Source organism: Leucopleurus acutus (genome assembly GCF_964270905.1).
Source record: "Leucopleurus acutus genome assembly, chromosome: 13".
NCBI classification, from domain to species: domain Eukaryota; kingdom Metazoa; phylum Chordata; class Mammalia; order Artiodactyla; family Delphinidae; genus Leucopleurus; species Leucopleurus acutus.
The window spans coordinates 87,306,364-87,329,568 of NC_139155.1; the positions used below are offsets into that span (position 1 = coordinate 87,306,364).

General features: G+C 46.0%; 1 protein-coding gene across 1 annotated transcript in view; it reads right to left on the reverse strand.

Annotated features, from left to right (window-relative positions):
• Window positions 1-23,205, reverse strand: part of TMEM132D (transmembrane protein 132D) — a gene marked incomplete at both ends in the record, with an annotated part of 627,093 nt that overhangs the window by 75,542 nt on the left and 528,346 nt on the right. Inside the window, one exon of the mRNA XM_082853296.1 lies at window positions 8,771-8,911. Within this exon, the coding sequence (XP_082709422.1) occupies window positions 8,771-8,911 (141 nt within the window). The remainder of the gene's footprint in view (window positions 1-8,770; window positions 8,912-23,205) is intronic.

A 23,205-nucleotide genomic window follows, 5' to 3' on the forward strand; every position in this document is an offset into this window, starting at 1 on the left:
ATATAGAATATACGTATGAAAATAGGATATTTATATATGTGAAATTACTATATAGAATATAGGACGTATATGCTACACATATATAGGATAAATATAGAATATATATATGAAAAATAGGATATTTATATATGTGAAACTATTATATAGGATATAGGATGTATATATTATACATATGATATATATATGAAAAGACTATGTAGGAAAATATGTATATATAGGATATATAGAAAAGTGAAACTATCTCTTCTTTTCCTCCCCTATAAAGGACACTATATAGATGAAACGTTCTTTAGGATATAGATAGATAGATAGATTATATATAATATACATACATATATGTAATATGTATATTAATATGTAAATAAATAATACACAAATAGGATATTTACGTAGGTGTCCTATTTTTCGCCTCCATGGAAGAAACTATGTGAAACTATATATAATATATATGAAAGTATACATATAGGATATATATCTGCCTATATGGTAAACTATATATTATAGCTTATATAGGATATAATACATAGAAGAAAATATCTCCTACTTTCCTTCTCTGTAAGGTATATATGAGAAGCAATATTTGTGAAGAAATATATGTAGGAGATAGGAGATACATATATGCATGAAAATAGAATTTTCTGTTTTCCTCTTCAAATCATGAGGGCAGGACTTTGTTTTGCTCACTGCTGAATCTGCAGCACCTGAACCATGCCTTCCGTGCATCAAAGACTCAGTAAGTGTGTGTTCAATGATTTATGTTTATAGTTAAGCTCTTCATTAGACCAGTCACAAGCATTTCAGTGCAGTTTTAATTCTGACTACCATATGGGCGCCTCCACAATATTTTCTGCAATTTGGGCTTCTACAGTCTTAACCTGGCTCTGTAAAAAAAAAAGTATTTCCATGTACAGTGGTGGCCCAAATGCTCATCTCTGGTCTTCACCAATACCTGAGCATTACCTGGGCTGGGCCTCTGCTGTTTCTTACAGCCTGACTTGTGTTCAGGCCTGCTGGAGGCCTGGGATTTGGGATGGATCTCTGAACCCTCCATCCAGTTGCTCAGAGATTTGAGGGTCCAAAGAGGACCCTCATTTGCGATTTGAAACCACACGGATTCCCCTCCTTGACCGTGACCATTGCCTCCAAACTGAGAAATCTAACTCACTAGTTTTACTTGGAAGGGCCCTAAGCTGGGCTTTTATCTTGGTCACAAGCACTCATTATGCTCCTGGCACTGTCTCTCCCTCTCTTCTTGGATCAAAGATCACTCCCTCAGGGGAAAGCCAGCAGAAACTTCTGCAACTCACCCTAAAATTAAAATCAAGACTCTGTGTCAAGCTCTTGTCAGACAGAAACCCTCAGTGCCAGGCCCTGAAGGACAAATAATGAAAAAAAAAAACACAACCTTTTGGCCAAGTATAATCTCAAATCTTGGATTCCACATGTACATTTTTGCCATCCTTTATCCCCCTATTAATTTTAACTCAGTAGAAGCAGAAGATAAGGATGTGCTGCTGGGTTAGTACTAATTATTACTGCTATCTTCATTAATGAGAATTTCTGATGTAAGTTGGGGTATGAATCACAGCAGATGTGTTGTACATTCAGATACATTTTAAATGTGATGTGCGAGCTGGTAGCTGTGTGCCTCATTTTACCACCAATGGAGGTTTGACTCCTAACTCATCATGCAAAACACTACCATTCTTTTGTTAGGTTTCAAAAGAACAATGCAATGGCTTTGTGCCAATGACATGCATCCTGTACATGATGTAGTCTTTAAATGCCTGAGCACTGAGTCAGAGGATTTAAAAAGGCTTATGACTCATATCTCATGCCTTAATGCACCTGTTGTCAACATGTTTTCCTTCTTCATATAACAATGTCCTTGTAGTCACAGAATTATAAGTCAAAGAAATAATTTCCATCATAGAAACGGAGGGGAATTAGTCAGGCTCACCATTATAAGCATGTTAGAATCCTGGAAGGTGCTGTGCCTGCAATTTGGGCTTCTGCCACCAGGAGGTGCACATCAGGAATCCTTTGGCTGATAATGAGCATCTGGCTCCAGGTGTACAGAGATGATGCCTATTGGCATCAAGCAAACAATGCATCCGAAATCCAAATTTCACAAAGTATGTGTGTTAACAAAAAAAATCAATGTAACAGAAAATACCATGCGAAGGGAACAGAAGATCTGATACTTTGTGCCTTGCTGGATGTTTATTAATGTTCAATACAAATCTGGGTTTATTCTACCATTGATTCATTCCACAAACATTTATTTATTAAGTAACTGCTATGTGCCAGGCCTTCAGTTAAGTCCAAGAACACAGAAATGAGTCTGACAAATACCCAGTCTAGAATGTCTCCAAACCTGGCAGTCTGTCCACACATAAATAACTGAGGATAACCACATCCCAAGCACAGTCACACCTTTACCTAAGAGTTAAGGTCTAAAGAAAGGTGCCTTCACCTCTAGTGAAATTACTCTTGAAAAAGTTTTTAAATTGGGGCTTTTTGGACGATGAATGTATTGTTTGACCTCTAAAGAGGTCTCATCAGAGCATATCCCAGAAACCATATATTCTTTGTTCTTGGATTTGAGCCAGTTCTGAGACATCCATTTTGCTCCCACAAGGGGCAGCCTCTGTGAGAATGAAACTCATACAGAAGAAAATGTGGCTATAGGTGAGGGGGTGGGAGAGAGAGACAAGGAGAATATTCTCATGGTATCTCTTGAGGTTCTGAACAAAACCCCCCAAAACTAGCCCTGAATGAACTTTTCAATTACGTCAACCACACTTATTTTTTTTATATAAACTTATGTCAGTGTGGGTGGGATTTCCTGTTATTTCCAACCCCTAAGAATCACAAAGGATAGTCTCGTCAATATCTGAAATGCATGCAGGTACCCACTGCCTTCTTAAAAACCCAGCATCCTTGGGAGGCGTAAGGTATCACGCCTTCACATAATCTACAATTCAGCGCGAATCAGTCTTCCAGTGATTTCCTGAGAGGAGGTTTTGATATGGATGGAGGAGAACACAGGAGCTTACTGGGCCTCTGGCTGGGAAGGAAGAGAAAGCAAATAAAAATAAAAAGATGGGGGGCAGGGGTGATGGGCTTTAAAGACAGACCTGCTGCTCAGAGGTTTCCCAGGAGCCTCTGAACAGGTGTTGAGATGCTTCTCCAAGGACCCCTTGGCTTCTTTCTCAAGGGCCTCTAAATGACACCAAACCATTATCTACACCAAGTGATTCTCTTTGAACACCTGTGATTCACAGAGCAGCATGGTGACAGCAGTGGAGGTTGTGGATTTTGATTTTTAAGTTGTGCATCAGGTGGTGAGTCCTGTGGATGGATATGAAATTGAATGCAGGGAGCTTCTCTACTTTCCTTGAGTCTCTGCATTTCTGACGGTGATTTCATGACTCCCAAGATGACTCAAGTCATTCGGAACTCTTTAGGGCACAAATATCAATGCAGACTTCTTTGATGACTGGTATGATAAGACTTACACAAATTGCTTTGCACAAAAGGACTCTATTCGCTCTTATTTAGGAAGTGGTGTGGTGGGATTCAAGTGTTTGAGCAGTGTCATAAGGAACTGACTTTTCTGCACAGCGGTCCTGGCTTCCTCTGTTGTTTTTAACTCCCCGGCAGGCTCTTTTCTCAAGATGGACCCTAATAACTCCAGCATATCCTCTCAGGGATAAGGAATAAGAACAAAAGGAGATAAAATGCTTCTCTTGCAGGAGTTCCAGCCAAAGTCTCAGGACTGCATCTGATTGGCTGGGATTGGATACTGGGTCTCTCCCTAAGCCAATGACAGTGTCCAGAGGGATGCAGAGCTTTGATTGGCCACGACAGGTCACATGGCCACTGAAAGCTGGGATGGACATACCATTTAAATTGCATGGATTTAAAATAAATGAGGGACCTCCCTGGTGGCGCAATGGTTAAGAATCTGCCTGCCAATGCAGGGCACATGGGTTCGATCCCTGGTCCAGGAAGATCCCACATGCCGTGGAGCAACTAAGCCTATGAGCTACAACTACTGAGCCCGCGTGCCACAACTACTGAAGCCCGTGTGCCTAGAGCCCATGCTCCGCAACAAGAAGCCACCACAATGAGAAGCTCGCACACCACAACAAAGAGCAGCCCCTGCTCGCTGCGATTAGAGAAAGCCCGCACACAGCAACGAAGACCCAACGCAGCCAAAAATAAAGAAATTAAATAAATAAATTTATAAAAGAAATTAAATGGGCCACGGATATGAAATACACACTGTGGGAATGCAGTCAGTAACTATGCATAATATCTCTGTGTGGTGACAGATCGTAACTAGACTTATCTTGGTGATCATTTTGAAATGCATAGACATATCAAATCACTAGGCTGTGTACCAGGAACTAACATAGTGTTGTAGGTCAATTATACTCCACAACCAACCAACCAAACAAAAGAGATCAGATTTGTGGTTACCAGAGGCGAGAGGGGAAGGGAGGGGGAATTGGATGAAGACAACCATAGGTACAAACCCTTAGTTACAAGATAACCAGGTACTAGGGATGTAATGTACAACATGATAGAAGTAACCCTGCCGTGTGTTATACATGGAAGTTAAGAGAGTAAATCCTAAGAGTTCTCATCACAAGAAAAAACACTTCTTTCTGTTTCTTTAATTATGTATCTATAGGAAGCGATGGATGTTCACTAAACTTATTGTGATAATCATTTCATGATGTAAGTCAAATCATTATGCTGCACACTTAAACTTACACAGTGCTGTATGTCAATTATATCCTCATAAAACTGGAAGAAAAAAATAAAATAATTAAAAAAAAGAATTTTGAAAAAGAAAGAAAAAATTTGCACAAATTTGCTGCAAAGACGTGGAGGAATTTTCTAGAGAAAACCAGGTTATTGTTATCAGAAAAAGGGTAGATGAAAGCTGGAGAGACAAAGCATACACGTCCATGACAGGAATCGGCAGTGCTTCCTAAAAGCTGTACAACCGAGAAGAAACGCACAATGGATGACATACCCCGTTCATAATAAATAACCGACAAATAGACTTTCCGGAATATAAAATGACACGCAGAGCGTCGCAAACCGGAAGCTGATAAAAGTTTAAGTAATAGACCTCCCCAGGGGTATTTGTGGATTCTGAGATCTTTCTCTTCTGCAGGTTCACCTGCATAGTTTCCTTAGCACTTTCCTGGGGCCATGATGGAGAGGGTCCTCAATAAATGATAAACCAGACGGAATGGCATATGGTTTCAGTGATAAGGAATAGCGACGTGGGGCGGACGCATCACAGAAGACTTCATGGAAGAAGCACATCTTCAGCAGGACCTTAAAAAGCAGGAAGAGCTTGGATGGGTCAGAGCAAGCTGGTCAATGGTCTTCTCGGCCGAACTTCCCGATCGTGGTTCAATAAATGCTTGTTTGAGGAAATAATAATAAAGTTAAGTAAACCACCCCTCTGCCTAGACTCTTGCAGTGATTATCTGACATCTACAGGACTAAAACCCCAGGACCCGGCTTCCGTGGGTCCCCTGCATCTGAGTTAGACTCCCTCTCCAACTACACGTCTTCACATATCAGGTTGTGATGTTTGACTAGTGAAATGAGACCCAGTTTCCTTATTTTTCAAATGAGGATCCTGCCTGTCTCTAGAAGTCAAGACCATCACTGCGCCTGGCACGTAGTAAACGCTTCAGAGAAAGGAGTTATTTTTATCATTATCATGAACAATCATCCTCCCACATTCAAGCCATGCTGAGCTCCAGTAGTTTTCCAAACATCCCACGATCACTCATGCCTCTGTCCACTATCTTAGTTTGGAGTCTCTTTTTTTTTAAAATAATTAATTAATTTACTTTTGGCTGGGTTGGGTCTTCGTTGCTGGGCGCAGGCTTTCTCTAGTTGCGGCGAGCGGGGGCTACTGTTCGTTGCGGTGCGCGGGCTTCTCATTGCGGTGGCTTCTCTTGTTGCAGCGCACGGGCTCTAGAGCGCACGCTCAGTAGTTGTGGCGCATGGGCTTAGTTGCTCCGCGGCATGTGGCATCTTCCCGGACCAGGGCTCGAACCCATGTCCCCTGCATCGGCAGGCGGATTCTTAACCACTGCGCCACCAGGGAAGTCCCAGTGTGGAGTCTCTTGAAAGCAGAGCCTGAGACCATTAGCTGTAGGCAGGAAAGTGGTTCCTGGCAGCAGATGTGACGAAGGTAAGGAAGACAAGAAGAGGAAGGAGGAACGACAACCAAAGCTGTGTTGTTGATTTGGTTGCCCCTGGAGCATGGGGGGCTCAGCCCTGCTGGGGGCTTCTGAGCAACTGCGTGGAAGGCACAGGCGTTCAGAAGGCCGGAGGCGGCAGCTGCTCTACGGGGGTAGGGTTGCCCCTGGGGATGCTCGCTCCCCAGAAGACTGAGAAAGCTCTCCCAGCTTTGGAAACATCCCTGAGACCGATAAGCTGAGAGGCTCACCAGGCTCTAGGGTGGGACACCGTCAGAGCATGTGCAACAACTTTCCACTTCAGTTACAGCTGAAATCACAGGGGGCCAAGGTAATACGGCCACACAGCACCAAGACCACCTCCGACCACCTTCCTTCGTGCTGTTTCCTCTGCCTGCCATGTCCTTTCATGTCTGTTTTCAATCTCGCCGACTGGATGTATATTCATCCTTCAGGTCTTAATTGAAATATTTCCCCTGAGAACGCTTTCATGATTCAGTTACACATTTCCTCTTCAGCGTTCCTTGTTCATTACTGCACTGTTGATTCCTTCATTCCACAAACACCTGTTGAGTACCTACTACAGGCCTGGCATTGTTGTAAGCGACGGGGATACAGCAGCGAATGAAGGGGACCAAGGTAGCACTGCCCTCGTGGAGTTTACATCCCGGTGAGACAGTGTGACAATAAATAAAATGAAAAATTTGAATATATAATATAGTTGAAGACATACAAATGTATGATGTACAATTACATAGACTAGACTATAAATAGATGACATATATGACTAAATATGATGGATAAAGGGGAAGCAGGGATGGAGAAAGGCAGGGCTGTGTGAAAATTTTATGAACTTTGTGCAGGAAAGGCTTTGGCAGGAAGGTAAAGGAGGGAGCGGGCTGGGCAGCCATCGAGGCGAAGAGAGTTGGCAGATGGGGGAGGAGAAAGGGTTTCTGAACTGTAAGAGGAACAGCAAAGTCTCGCGGCTGGAACAGAGGTAGCGAGAGGGAACTTGGCAAGAGGTCGGACTTGAGGCAGGCGTGGCCGGCTGGGCTGCGCTTGCCCTGTCCTCGTAAACACTCTGACTTTTCCTTTGAGATGGGAGGGAGCCAGGGGATGGTTCTGAGCTGAGGAATGACATCACCAGGCTTGCACTTGGGTCATCCCGGCTGCTGCATGCGGCCAAGGTGGCCCCTGGGAAACCAACGAGGAGGTCACCGCTTTGACCCAGGAGGGTTACGGCGGCTTGGAGTGGGGTGGTGGCAGGACACCTGGGGAAGGGTTGGCTCCTGGCTCCTCGGTGTGTTCAGATAGCACTGCCAGCAGGATCTGCTGAAGGACTGGATGCGGGAGAGAGAGAGAACGGGAAGTCCAGGATGTGCTATGATGCTGCTCTGGGCCGCTCCAAGGATGGATGTACCATGTACTGATGTGAAGGGGCTTCTGGAATAAGTGGGCGGCGGCGTGCCATGTAACGTGCCACAGGGCTCTGTCGTCTTCTCCCATCTCTGCCTTCTCTCCAAGCAACTAAGGACAGGGATGCGCCTCTAACTTGTGGTCCTAACATCCGAGACGGGACCCAGCGCTTAGCGGCGCGTCAAAGCTGCGTTTGCCCGCGGCCCTCTCGTGGGCGGAAACGCGCCCTGGGGTTCTCACGGGGGCAGAGAGGTCCTGCGGTCCCTGCGCAGAACAGGCAGGAAGGCTGTGCCTAGTGCCGGGACCACAAGGCTGGGAGTCCCCCTCCCCGGACCGCACCCCTCACCAGCCTGGGGCATTTGCTAGCATCTCACAGCATCAGAGGAGGTGCCGGGATGCCTTCGTCTCCACAGTGGGTGGTGGCAGCGTGACAAACCCCTCTCCGCTGCCGACTGGCATCGTGCTACAAGCTGCCTGGCAGAGCAAACTCAGTCCCCCGCCTGGCACAGCCCCCAGAGGGCCTTTGCTTTAGAGCACTTCTGCGTTCAGTGGAAAAGGAGAAAGGAGAAGCCAGAGGAAAGCAAAGAGTCTGCGGCACTCACACGAGGCCCGGCGGGAGCTGGTCGCCTCATCCCTAAGTCAAGGAGAATTCTGCGGGTTGGCCAGGGAAGCGGAGACCGGTTGTGAATCAAAGCTGGGGGTAACTGTATACTTTATACCCACACTGACGTTCCACAAACGCTTTGCGCGCTGAAATCACCCCAGAGCGTGGCTGCGTACGTGTTCATCTAGCTTCCCTCCCTTCCCAGCCGGGCAGTCGGGGGCCCGGAACCTCGCTCAGGACGCTGGTCCCTCACCCTCGCAACCTCCCCAGGAGGTGGGGAAGAGGCCACAAGCACTTGGAAACGCGGAAGGTCAGAGCATCACAGACCGAGACTCCTCCCCAGACCAATTCTCATCCTGTTCTATTCCTGGGCAGGGAATGGAGGCGGCAGGATAACCAGAGCGGGATCGGGGGGCATCCCGAAGGGCCCCGTGGTCCCAGCGGGTCAACCAACACTGATGCCGACACGACAGCGGATTTCTGCGGGGGCCGGGAGGTGTCGACTTGCCTTAATGACGTCTTCATCGGAAGAGCGGCACTCCACAGACTTGAGATCGGTCACGGCGCCGTCCTCCTCCACGGAGACCACCTTCACCGGCACGGCCACCGTCTTCCCAGTGAGGACGGCTGTGTTCAGGATCTCCGCCTCCTGGAAGACCAAACACATGCTACGGTCACACCCCTGCACGCACGCATGCAGACCGCCTTCCCCAGCCTCCCTACAAAGAGCCCCACCCCTACTCAGGCTCAAAAAGCCCGGCACTGGGCACCGGCCGAGGGGTCACGGCGGCCAGGAGAGAACGTTCCGCCATCACCCAGACTTGCGCAGGGAGAGTATGATGGAGAAGGGGTATCACATGTGGGGGCGAAGGAGCAAATGTATCACTAATATTGTGCTTGACAAACCTCACCATGTACCAGGAACTGCCCTAAGCACTTTATAAATATGGACCTATGAATTCTCACAGCATCCCAACGCGCATTCGTATTCGCTCCATGTTGTGGATGGCACAGAGAGGTTTTGTCATTTGCCCAAGGTCACACAGCTAGGAAGTAGTGAAGGTGGGATTTGAACGCAGGATGCTCAGCTCCTGAGTCCATGTGTTCGCCATTCCAATTGCTATAAATCCACACAAAATGATTCCAATGTCAGCAGTCAACTGTTGACCAGAGGAGCAGGGTGCCTAGATTAGTAATGATGCAGGGGGCAGGCAGAGGCTGTGAGAGACCCTCACTCTGTAGGCTGTCGCTCAGGCTTCTTTCACTTACTGCCAATTTTCACATCCTGGCCTCTGTGCTTGTCTGGAATGCTGTGATGGCCCCAGTGACACTCTCAGTGCCCCATCAATGTGACACACGCACGCACAACACACACCCAAGCACGCGTTTTCCCTACTAAACACTCCCTCCAGAGCTCAGCTCAACACACGTGTGTCCTCTGGGACACCCCCCGCCTGCCCCTGTTATTTGCTTGCAGAGGCCGAGGACATGACAGCCCCTCAGAGCCCAGGAAAGAAAGGCAGGGCCTCTCCTTCAGGCACCCGACACACCTGCTGTTTTACTGTTACTTATAGTCGTTCAATCCTTTCATCCCTCTTCTAGAAGGTAAGCCCTGCGGGCTCCATCTGCTTTCTGCTCACCAGAACCTCGCCCAGAGCCCGTGGAAGGCATGGAGAAGGGCCCAGCAGGGAAGGAACTGGAATCCACATCGGCATGAGCACCTCCTTGCTGTGTCTCAGTCCTCTGTGCATGAGCACCTCCTTTTATTAATTTTAATTTTTATCGAAGTATAGTTGATTTACAATGTTGTGTTGGTTTCAGGTGTACAGCAAAGTGATTCACTTGCATATATACATATATTTATTCTTTTTCAGATTCTTTCCTATTATCGGTTATTACAAGATATTAGAGTCCCCTGTGCTAGACAGTAGGTCCTTGTTTATCTCTTTTATATATAGTCGTGTGTATCTGTTAATCCCAAACTCCTAATTTATCCCTCCCGTACCTTCCCTTTTGGTAGCCATAATTTGTTTTCTATGTCTGTGATTCTATTTCTGTTTTGGAAAGAAGTTCATTTGTATCATTTTTTTAGATTCCACATGTAAGTGATATCATATGATTATTTGTCTGCATGAGTCCCTTCTTCTTGGCACTGGGTACACAGGTGACTTTTCCCGGACACTGAGCAATAATCCTTACTCTGCACTCAGTGCGCCCATGCCTTCTCTGGCTACTCTTATACTGTTGTGGCTTGTGAACTGGCACAGTCCTGGGAAATCATATGAGCCCATTTCTCAGATGGAGAACATTGAGCCCTAGGAATCTCATTCTTCTCTGCAGGGATTGTCACTTCTAATCACATGAAAATCAAAGTCCCTGGGCTTCCCTGGTGGTGCAGTGGTTGAGAGTCCGCCTGCCGATGCAGGGGACACGGGTTCGTGTCCCGGTCCGGGAAGATCCCACATGCCGCAGAGCGGCTGGGCCCGTGAGCCATGGCCGCTGAGCCTGTGCGTCCGGAGCCTGTGCTCCGCAACGGGAGAGGCCACAACAGTGAGAGGCCCGCATACCACAAAAAAAAAAAAAAAAAAAAACAAAGTCCCTGTGTAACCCGAAATCTCTGTATAACAAGACTTCCGAGTTCTAGCCCATGGCATTCTCAGTTCAACCCCCGTTCATCACACATCCATCGTGTTCTAAGAGGTTCTGTGTCAGCACACACACCGAGTTTCTCCTGTCAGTCTGAACTTGACTGACCTAGCCTTGGAACAGCAACAAGAGAACATCTGGACAGGCCTTAGGAGCTGTTTAGGGAGGTTCTGCATGTCTTAGAGACAGGCTTGCAGAGATTCTGGTTAATTTGGTTTTCATGTGAAATCACAAACGCCTGTTTAGCCGCACGCCAGAAGAAGGCGTAGAAGTTTATCATCTTAAAATTACATAACCGTTTTCCTTATGTCAACTCTCCATTTCTTATATAAGATCTTACTTTTCCTTTATAGGACACGGTTCATTTTATACTTAGCTCATTTGGTTTAGCCTTTGGAAATGATAATATATATATACACATATATGGATATAAATATACATTTTGTTCCTTTATTTTAATTCTGAAAGACAAGACTACAGTTTGTAACGTTCCTGAATTTCAAAGCCCATGTCTCAAACTGTCTGAATATGCATAGGCCTCCAAATACCCCATTGCTTATGCACCTTTTTTTTTCCTCCCCTGTGGGTTCCCAGCCAGATTTTGTTTTATTTTGGGTACAAACATAGTAAAAGAATAAAGGAGCCCAGTCAGAATGTGGTGCTACTTTCTGTTGCCTCTGGGAAGGAAAAAGGCCGGCCGTACTTTTCTACTCTAAAGGGTAGAGATCAAAAGGAACTATTCTTACTTTGGGAAGAAATGGAAAAAATGCATTTTAACTCTCGGGCCCAAACTGGCCCACTTCACAGGGAAAAAACAGACTAGAGGAGCAGCATTAGGACGCCAGTATCAAAGAAAACAATTTTGCACATCAGTGGTGGAAAAGTAAAGAGCACGTCTGCTCCAACTCAAAAGGCCTTTAATGCATTTGCAGTCAGCTCAGCATCATGAGAAACGGCCCTGCGGTAACCAATGAGCAGCTGTGAGCCCGCACATCTGGGGTGTTTTCTTATCCTCTAAACAGAAAGCATCGCTCTGCCTGCAGGATCTCGGTGGGGATGAGGGACTGAGATTTCAGGCTTGGTATTCCCCTGCCTTCTCTGGGCAATTCTTTGATATTAAGAACCTTCTCTTAACTCTGCTCAATATTCGGTAATAACCTAAATGGGAAAAGAATTTGAAAATGAATAGGAGATATATATATATATATATATATATATGTTTACAGAGGATATATATAACTGAGTCACTTTGCTGTACACCTGAAACTAACACAACATTGTCAGTCAACTATACTCCAATATAAAATAAAAATTACAAAAAAAGAAACCTAGATCAAATCCACCCAATAATCCGTGGACTTCATGGTTATAAAAAGCAATATATTCCCTACTGCTTTCTTTTTTTTTAAGTTGTTGCTGTGTTTCGTTTGAATGAGTTAAGTTTGTTTCTTTCACTTGCATTAATAAAGTTTTGAGTAGTGCAAAAAATAAAATAAAGGTGAAAACAAAAAAGAACCTTCTCTTCTGCATCACTGGCTTTCTCTAGGACGTGAATGGTGGGTGGATGACTCACAAAAGTCTCTAGACAAGAGGGTGGTGGTGATAGTGCCTGCTGAGCCCTGGCTTGGGCTGAGACGTCATCCCATAAAACCCTTGAACTCAGCTGCCTTATTGCCGTGGGTTCACCTTACCAGAGCCCCTGCGCCTAGGAAACAAAGGCAGCATCTCTTGAGAAAGCTCTGTCTCAGTCCTTACTGATAGCTCCATGCTCGCCTTCTGCCACCTGGACATCCTGTTCTTGCCAGTAAGTCCTTCCTGGGGATCTGACAACACAGCTGCAGAACTTCAGGGTCACCAGAGGATAGGAGGGAGTGTGGGTGGGGGAAGAGAAGCTGACTGTGGCACCAGAAAAAGGGACAACCTCCTGAGTGAGGCCACACATCCTTTTCTTGGAATCTAACTAATTATCATCTATTGTAAGGAAACAATAACCGTCCTCATTTTGCTGGAGAAATGATGACCCGCATCTCGTTTTGGAAAGCCCCTAGAATAGATGCTGGGACGAGGACTCAAGGGCCACTTGTTTGGGAGGTTCAGGAAACTTCAGGAAGGGAGTGGGGAAAGGATACAGGGAGCAAGAGGCAGCCAATGAGGCTGTGTGTCCTGCCAGCGACCACAGTGGAGGCTGGAGCTTAGTCCTGCAGGGGTTGATCTCTTTTACGAAATATACCGTGCATTTTATATATTTCAATAGGTTGAAATGGATTATGATATATTTCCCTGCGGGGACGTTATCTGAAATCACCCCTAAAAATAATTCCCCGGAGGGGCAAGGGAGCTGGGGTATTTATACACGCGTCCAGCCTGCTGTGTGTGTAGGCAGACAGGCTTCGACAGTCCCAAGGAAAGCTCCTGGCAGACGGTAACACTGGGAATTGGTCTGGAAGGGTGTAAGGGAAATGCATACAGCACCGACAGTCTGCTGTGACTTAAGTGTGAAGTAATTTGACATATGGAGGTCTAACGGATTGGAACCAACATTAGAGTGTTTGTTTGTTTTTTAAAAATTTCCTCCTGCTTCTAGGATTCCAATTTTCTCTTCGTGTATGAGCACCGTCATTTGTTCACAGGCACTCTTGAAAATTAATTGTAAAACAGAGGAGAAGATAATGGGTACAGGAAAACATTACATGAGATGGGAAACAGTCTAAATCACGTCAAAAACAGAAACAGACTCACAGACAGAGAAAACAAACTTATGGTTACCAAAGGGGAAAACAGGACAGACGGATAAATTAGGGGTTTGGGATTAACAGAGACACACTACTATATATAAAATAGAGAACGAACAAAGACCTACCATATACCACAGGGAACTATACGCGATATCTTGTAATAATCTATAAGGGAAAAGAATCTAAAAAAGAATATATATGTATGACTGAATCACTTTGCTGTATACCTGAAACTAACACAACATTGTAAACCAACTATATTTCAATAAAAATTTTTAAAAAACACGTCAAGGGGGCTTCCCTGGTGGCGCAGTGGTTGAGAGTCTGCCTGCCGATGCGGGGGACACGGGTTCGTGCCCCGGTCCGGGAAGATCCCACATGCCGCAGAGCGGCTGGGCCCATGAGCCATGGCCGCTGAGCCTGCGTATCCGGAGCCTGTGCTCCGCAACGGGAGAGGCCACAGCAGTGAGAGGCCCACGTACCGCAAAAGAAACACACATCAAGAGATGGATCTGTGTGTTAGAGACAGTTTGTAACTCACCCAGGGTGCATTCTGCCTTCCTGCCTACTCACCAAAATGCCAATTTCGTTTCAGGCTGTAAAATGCCCAGCTAAAATTATTCCATTTCTCTGGCTGTACTTAAGCTGTGACACAGTTCTGGTCTGTGACATATAAATGGCAGTGACTGGGTGAAGCTTCCATGGAAGTTTGAAAAAAAAAAACAGATTCTGAAGGTTGTTTCGTGCTACCCCTTTCTTCCTTCCCACTGTGCACAGATGATGCTGGAGTTGGCGCTGTCTCTTGTACCCCCAAAGTTGGAGTTTTCTGTTAAGAGCCACACGGTTCAGTGTAGTACAGTTGGTTAAGAGCGTGGAAGCTCTCCCTGCTGGCACGGTGTTTGAGAGTCCGCCTGCCGATGCGGGGGACACGGGTTCGTGCCCCGGTCCGGGAAGATCCCACATGCCAGGGAGCGGCTGGGCCCGTGAGCCATGGCCACTGAGCCTGCGCGTCCGGAGCGTGTGCTCCGCAACGGGAGAGGCCACAGCAGTGAGAGGCCCACGTACCGCAAAAAAAAAAAAAAAAAAAAACAGTGAGGAAGCTCATATGGGACCATTGGGTTCAAATCCCACCTTTGACACGACTCACTGGGTGACCTTGGGCAACTTAACTCCATTTTTAAAACAATTTTTTATTAAATATAATTTTTTTTGACTTTTTGGCTTAGCTCCCCAAACCCGCGCTCCCTGCGTTGGAAGTGCAGAGTCTTAACCACTGGACTGCCAGGGAATCCAACTTACTTAACTCTTGGTGCCTACATTTTCTCAACTATAAAATGAGGATAACAGTACCCACCCTCGCGTTTGCCCTATAGGTTTAGGTGAGTTTATAATTGCAGAGTGTTTACAACACTGCCTGGTGTCTAGGAAGTTCTAAGTGTTCGATAAAGACAGTAGGTCCCTTACATACGAACCTTCAAGTTGCGAACCTTCAAAGATGCAAACGTGCATTCCATCAACGTCAGGCATGAGTGCAATGGCAGCTTGCCCTCCGTCTCCTATTGCTGACGATACTTCAGCTCTACCATCTCCCACCTCCTCTCCCTCCTCCAGTCAGTAACTCTTCCTGCCTGTTCACTCGATGCCAGCCCCTGTGTGCCAGCTGTTGTACTGATACTACTGTACTTTTCAAGGGACTGTATAGTAAGATTAAAAATGTTTTCTTTATTTTTTGTGTTTGTTTTTTATGTATTATTTGTGTGAAAAGTATTATAAACCTATTACAGTACAGCACTATATAGCCGATTGTGTTAGTTGGATACCTAGGCTAACTTGGTTGGACTTGAGAAGAAATTGGACCTATGCACCCGCTCTCAGAATGGACCTCAGAATGGACTTACTGGACCCAAAGGTGCACGATGACTGCAAACGAGTAATGCCCCCCAGAATTCCTGTCCGCTTGGAACCTCAGAATATGACCTGATTTGAACATAGAGTCACTGCACATATAATTAGTTAAAATGAGGTCATGTTGGGTTTGATAATCCAATGACTGGTGTTCCCCATAGGAAGAGAAAACACAGTCAGAAGCTCAGGGAAGATGGTCCTGTGAAGATGGAGGTGGAGACGGGAGGGATGCAGCCACCAGCCGAGGGGCATCAAAGATGCTGGCCTCGCCAGAAGCTGGAAGAGGGAGGAAGCGTCCTTCCCAAGAGCTGGCAGAGGGAGCATGTCCTGCTGACGGCTGGAGTTTTGATCTGGAGGTTCCTGAACTGTGAGAGAATAAATTTGTTTTTTTTTTAATTGAAGCATAGTTGATTTACAATGTTGTGTTAATTTCTGCTGTATAGCAAAGTGATTCTGTTATACATATACATACATTCCTTTCATCTTCTTTTCCATTGTGGTTTATCACAGGATATTGAACATAGTTCCCTGTACTACACAGTAAGACTTGTTGTTGATCCATCCTGTATAGAATATCTTACGTCTGCTAACCCCAGACCCCCAGCCGGTCCCTGCCCCCGCCCCCTTGGCAACCACCTGTTCTCTATGTCTGTGAGTCTGCTTCTGTTTCGTACATAAGTTCATTTGTATCATATTTTAGATTCCCCCTATAAGTGATAGCATATGATATTTGTCTTTGTCTGACTTACTTCACTTAGTATGATAATCTCTAGGTCCATCCGTGTTGCTGCAAATGGCATTATTTCATTCTTTTTTATGGCTGAGTAGTATTCCACTGTATATATGTACCACATCATCTTTATCCATTCATCTGTTGGTGGACATTTAGGTTGTTTCCATGTACATTTCTGTAGTTTTAAGCCACTGCATTTGTGGTACTTTGTTAGGGCAGCCCCAGGAAACTAGCACAATGACTGAGCCCCGAGGAGAAGCAGCCTGGATGCTGGAGGCCCCACAGCACTAAGCTGGGACAGCGTCCTCTGAACACACCTGGAGAGAAGACTAAAATCGTGCTCATTTCGTCCTTCTGTGTTTGTGTGTCCTGCTACTCACAGATAATCACAGTCCTATCTGACACCCTGCAGGGAAGAAATCCTCATCAGTTTTCACAGGTCTTAGGCTGAAATAAGCAAGGTAAATTGCCTATTGTCCCTTAATGAGAAGAAAACCATGTTTGAACCTTCAACATTACTGTGGCTTTTGGAGATCATTTTAACATGTGGTTTTGAGACAATCCCACGTTTGTTCAACTGGACAAACACGGTTGGAATAGAACAAATGCGGTGTCAGCCGCATCCACTGCTTCCTCTCTGAACGAAAGCATCAGAGATGAGCTGTGGGCACCCCACTGGAGGAGCGGCGAGAAGGACAAATGTCCCATTAAACAAACAGAACGGAGCACAAATGGAAGCACCGCCTTCGGCTACGATGTGCGAAGCTTGGCTGCACGTCCGCGTCTGGGAAAGTTGGAGGCTTGTCTGATCGAAGCGGCACGCAGCCCCAACCCTTCACCTCCAAGCAGGGCGTTTCACATCTTTTAACTCAGTGAGAGAGAAATTTGAAAGATGGGCGTTATGAGGAGTTGGCAATAAAAGTTAACTGGCACACTCAGCTTACTCTTACTTAGATTTGCACAAAGATAGCATCTCCTCTGGGGGCTTCTAAGGACAGAAGAAGAGGGTGTAAGCTCTCCAACAAACAAGATTTGAGTGAAATATCAAAGTAAATTTCCTTATAATATTTTTAAAGGAAAATAAAGAGTTCCTGGGATGGACAGCTTTTGTTTTCACCTGCCCCAAGTCCTTCTGCCTAATAGGACTTCAGTTTTCCTTTGGGGAAACCATCCCTTCTTTTTAGGACTGAAAATCACCATAACCCTCTGCCCCTGGCCACAGAAGTCGGCAGACCTCTCTGAAGCTATGACAGTCAGGTCCTCCTACCCTGGATTTGAACTTCATTCAAGGAGAGTGAGGCAAGGGCCAAGGATGTTTCTATTTCCTTCGTCCCACTGGCGGCACCTGGAAAAGTCTGTCATTTGTCCTCTTATCTGTATTTCCACTAAGGTACTGGTTCCTGCCTTTTTAACTATTTTTATCTACTCTCTGAGAGAGCCTGGATTCATTTGATAAATTCCTTTTTAGAGGGTAGAACTTATGTTAAGTGTTCTCACCACATACACTAGTAATAATAATAAAAATAATAGGGGAGGGAAGAAACTTTGGGAGGTGATGGATATGTCCATGGCCTTGGTAGTGGTGCTGTTTTCACAGGTACAGTTAAGTCCCCTACATACGAACGAGTTCCATTCTGACAGCGCGTTCGTAAGCCCATTTTGTTCCTAAGTCCAACAAGGTTAGCCTAGGTACCCACCTAACACAATCGGCTATATAGTACTGTACTGTAATAGGTTTATAATACTTTTCATGCAACTAATACATAAAAAGAAACAACACAAAAAATAAGGAAAACATTTTAAATCTTACATCGCAGTCCCTTGAAAAGTACAGTAGTGCCGTACAACAGCTGGCACACGGGCTGGCATCGAGTGAACAGGCAGGAAGAGTTACTGACTGGAGGAGGGAGAGGAGGTGGGAGATGGTAGAGCTGAAGGACCGTCAGCAATAGCAGACGGAGGGCGAGCTGCAATTGCACTCACCCCTGACGCTGATGGCTCAGGTGCTGGTTCCTTGCTGGATTCAAGTCTATCCACCCTCTTGAAAAAAATGATCCAGTGATATCTGGGTAGTAGCTCTTTTTTTCTTGTTGTAGATGACACGGTAGCACTGGATTGCATTCTGAACGGCCGCTGCAACCTTCGTGTACCGTTCTACGTTCGGGTCCTGTGCCTCAAAATCTAACAGTGCCTCCTCAGATAAAGAAAAGCCCCTGCCACTTCCTGCGTCGTGAATCTCTTCGGTTCTTCAGTTACTTCTTCTTTCTCTTGTTTCTCACGAAAGCACAAACACTTGTAGAGGATACACGCACATGACAATGTACGCCAGACACGTGAACTAACTTATGTGATTGCACATGTGGACGGACGTTCACGTCTTTGAAAGTTAGCAACTTGAAGGTTCGTATGTAGAGGACTTACTGTGTATACTTATCCCCAAACTCATCAAGTTGTATACTCTAAAACGTACAGCTTTTTACATATTAGTCATACCTCAGACGTGGTTAAAACAAACAAACAAACAAACAAAAAACAGAATCATTTTCTTTTGCTTACAAAGAATCCTACTTGATAAAGGCAACCAGGAGACTTTAGATGAAAGCACATTGTTTTATAGGGTTTCCTTCTAATTCTTATTGAGAGGCAGACTTTTTATTTCTTTAATGATTATCAATTTGTTAGCCAATCTGCAAACTGGATACTGCATTAGTTTGAGTTTTCCCCCAAAGCAGAGCCTGAGACAAGGCTCTGGATTGAGTTAATTTATTTGCAGGGGGTGGGAGTGAGGAGTGAAGCATGGGAGGCAGGGAAGGAGGGAAAGCCAACAGTAGGGTGTGCACAGGCTGGAAGCACTCGTCCCCCAGGGGTGTACCCTCCACACTTGGGTACAGGCTCCCAGGATGTAAGAAAAGCCCTGGGCCCACCTGTGGGAAGTTGTCTGAACGACTCAAGCTGGGACCAGGTCAGGGAACTTGCCCAGAGGAGGGCTGAGGGCACGTGACAGGGCACCAGCGACAGCAGCTCCAGAAATGGCCCCAGGTGTTAGAAAGGTGCTCCCATGTCGGGTAAGAAATTTCCCAGGATAAACTCTGGGATGAGTATTTTACTTAATTTTTTTTAAAAAAGAAACACACCTGGACATTCCCGCTTGCACGGAAATATGTGGGCAGAACTCACACTAATTTAAACAGCAGGTTTCAGAACTCAAGCTTCTTTACTTGCCTGCTTCTCATCCTTGGAGAGACTAAAATAACTTGTCACTGAATAAGACCAGATCAAATGCTCCACTGAAGCAAAGACACAAACACGGTGGCATCCCTACGGGTCGTCAGGAGATGAAGAATTCACACACCCTGAATCAAGGACCTGCACTGAGAGCAATGGTACCATCTGGGGAGCTGACCTTGTGCCTTTGGGAGTACAGCTGAGATCTGCCTGCAATTTGCAACATTCTTATTCTTTTCCTGACACTTCTGCAACTTCCTGTATTGCTAATAGATTTGTTTTTTAAAAAAAAAAAATAGGTACTCGGGCTTCCCTGGTGGCACAGAGGCTAAGAATCCGCCTGCCAATGCAGGGGATACGGGTTCGGGCCCTGGTCCGGGAAGATGCCACATGCCGCGGAGCAACGAAGCCCGTGCGCCACAACTACTGATCCTGTGCTCTAGAGCCTGCGAGCCACAACTACTGAGCCCGCGAGCCACAAGTACTGAGCTTATGCGCCACAACTACTGAAGCCCGCACGCCTAGAGCCCATGCTCTGCAACAAGAGAAGCCACCGCAATGAGAAGCCCGCGCACCGCAACGAAGAGTAGCCCCCGCTCGCCACAACTAGAGAAAGCCCACGAGCAGCAACGAAGACCCAACACAGCCATAAACAAATAAATAAAAATTAAAAAAATAAAACACTGGTACTCGATTTCTTACCATATTTACCCATTCTTCAAAATATCTTGGAACTAATGTGCAGTTCCGAGAAACACTTGTCAGTCAAGGATCTCAGCTGCAGACAACAGAATCCACCGTAGCTCATTTCAGCTGAAAGGGATTTGTCGAGTGTGGGCAGAGCCCTGCACTGTTGATGGACTTGAAGGAACCGTCTCCAGCCCACGTCCCAAGATCAAGGCCTGGAGCCATGCACTGGCCGCCTCTGCCATGATTAGGCAGCTGACAAATCAGCCAGATTGTTCTAGAAGCTCATCACCTCTCCCCAGATCTCAGGCAGCCACGTGGATGCCCACACACTTCCTTGCCCCAGCGTTGGAAACAAGCATCACAGGTGCCTCCCACTGGCAGAAAGTAAATCGCAAGCCTGAACCCTCAGACACTTTGCTCTCTCCCAGGAGGGCTGCATAAAGTAGGCTTCTGGAATTTCCCTAGAGAAGATTTATACCGTGGGGAGCTCTACGAATGCCAAGAGGTACGTGCCTCTGGGGCAGCTACGCACGATAGTTTTCCACTACATATATCAACGCTACATGTGCTGGTATTTTCCTGATGTTAAAACACAAGAAGGCATATTCTGTTGTCTGTTAATTCCCTTAAATTAACATTTTATCATATTGGCACTAGTCACCCCTCTGATTTTGAGGCCAACTCCAGTGACACAACAAATAATACCTTATGATTCCTTGTCCACAGCAGACTGCATTCTAGGACATCGAACGTCAAAGGGATATAAGAAGCGAGAATTTAGGTTTCATACTAAAATAAATACACTGCTGACTTAAAGACGGATGCCCAGATCAGGTCTAAAAATGATTTTTCCCCTTCTTGCCAAAATAGATCATATTCAAACGTGACATTTAAAATATAGGTGAGGGGAAACCCTAAAACACCAGTATGGCATGGGTACCCATCAATCGGAAGAGATGCCTGGTCAATCAGTCTAGATGTCGGTGGGTATACCATGCAGTGAATTCCAGCTGACACCAGAGAAAGGAAGGCTCAGCAAATATGCCATTTGCGCCTCTGTACTTTCCACCCTTGCTGTTAGGTAGGGCCATGTAAACACTTACAGTCACTAAAATGTTAGGGTCAATGTCGTTTGCTACCTCTGGGTTGAGGCAGTAACGCTTTCAGGCACAATTATCCATTCTTATCCATTCTTTCTCATCACCTGCCCTGACTGAAGAGGCTGCACATTCCAGGTGGTTCAGGCTCCAAGGTGGTAGAGCCTGTTAGAGCCAAGTCAGTGTACGGAGAAGAGCTTCCTGCTGCCCCATGTGGGACACAAAGCAGGAGTAATAAAAATGCTTTCCTTGTCTTACGGCAATGAGACGGCAGAGCTACTTGTTACCATAATATAACCAAATCCACCCTAATACACATTTCCCAACTCCAGTTTCAACAAGTATATATCCATTGAGTTCTGGACTGTGCCCCCAGCCAAAGGAGACGGCTCAGGTGTGAAAACTCAACACTGCTAGGCGACTGGCCCTTCATCTCGGGGTTGACCGGCCTGATTCCTGCTGAAATGAGCTGGGGCGGACCCAGCCTAAGTCAGTGGGGGACCTAACATCTCTGTAGCCAAGCTCTTCCTCAATGTGATTCCCTCACTGCGGTTAATTTCTTAAATCTTTTCTATTCACTTCCCAACAAAGATCAATAACCTAATAAATAGAATAGTGGCTCATCACCCTGTCTTTGTCTCTTGCCTGTTTGGCCAGGCTCTGTTATTCCAGCACCCCTAATGAGTACCAAACATGCCAATTCCTACCACATTAAACAGAAGAGCCATTAGATGACCGTGCAAATACTCATCTCATTAGCGATAACGGTACATCACGATCAATACTCTCTGTGCTTCTCTTAACAAGCGAAAGCATCAGTCAATTTGGCACCTGCATTGCAAACAAATTTATAAACCACTCTGTCTTGTTAAGGTACAGCAGCCCTTGGGTTTAATGGCTGTCGTGTGGTATGGAGAATTATTTCAACAGCCATACGGGCTAAAATAAAATTATTCTCCCTCTCGTGGGGAAGCAGGGAAATGTCCCACCGCGGAGCCCCAAGGCGGCTGGCGGTCTGCTCATGCCTTTCACCAGTTAGGCTGTTTTTTGGATGCCACTGAACCACAAACCCAATGCACGGTGCGTTTACATTTTTTTTTTTTTTCTCGGTACGCGGGCCTCTCACTGCTGTGGCCTCTCCCGTTGCGGAGCACAGGCTCCGGACGCGCAGGCTCAGCGGCCATGGCTCACGGGCCCAGCCGCTGTGCAGCATGTGGGATCCTCCTGGACTGGGGCACGAACCCATGTCCCCTGCATCGGCAGGCGGACTCTCAACCACTGCGCCACCAGGGAAGCCCACGTTTATATTTTTGTGTGAATTTTAAAATTTTATCAAGGTCACACAACCTCGTTGTTAAAATATTGCATTTGTGATAAAAGGTTTATCATAAAATATCACGAAAAGCCATCCCACCCATTTTTGTTCTCAGGTAACCACTTTCAACTCTCCTACTATGTTATGAAGACTTTTTTCCATATATCTAAATAACATGCTCTATTACAGTTTCTTGACATAGTAGGTTCAAGTCCTATCTACTGATTTTCTGGGATGATGGATGAAATCTTCTCTCTCCCTCCACAGTCTCTCCTGTCCCTGTCCATATGATTAGGTTCCTGTTCTGGTCCCTCTATTAGCTATCTTTTTCATTTTAAGCAAACATACCTCTCATCAAGAGATAACGTGTTGACTCCCGAGTGGTTTAAAAGTCTGTTTGCCCAGTTCTGACACTTTTCCTATGCAGAAGTGGAGTCTAGGGACCCTCCCCTGCAGTACAGCCTGGCCTTAGTGACTAATGTCTGAAGCTTAGAGTGCAGTGAAGTGATGCCCTGTTACTTCTGAGGCTCGGTCATCCAAGGCAATATAGCTTGGGGACCCTTCTGCCTGGGGACCCTTGTTATTGGAACGCAGCCG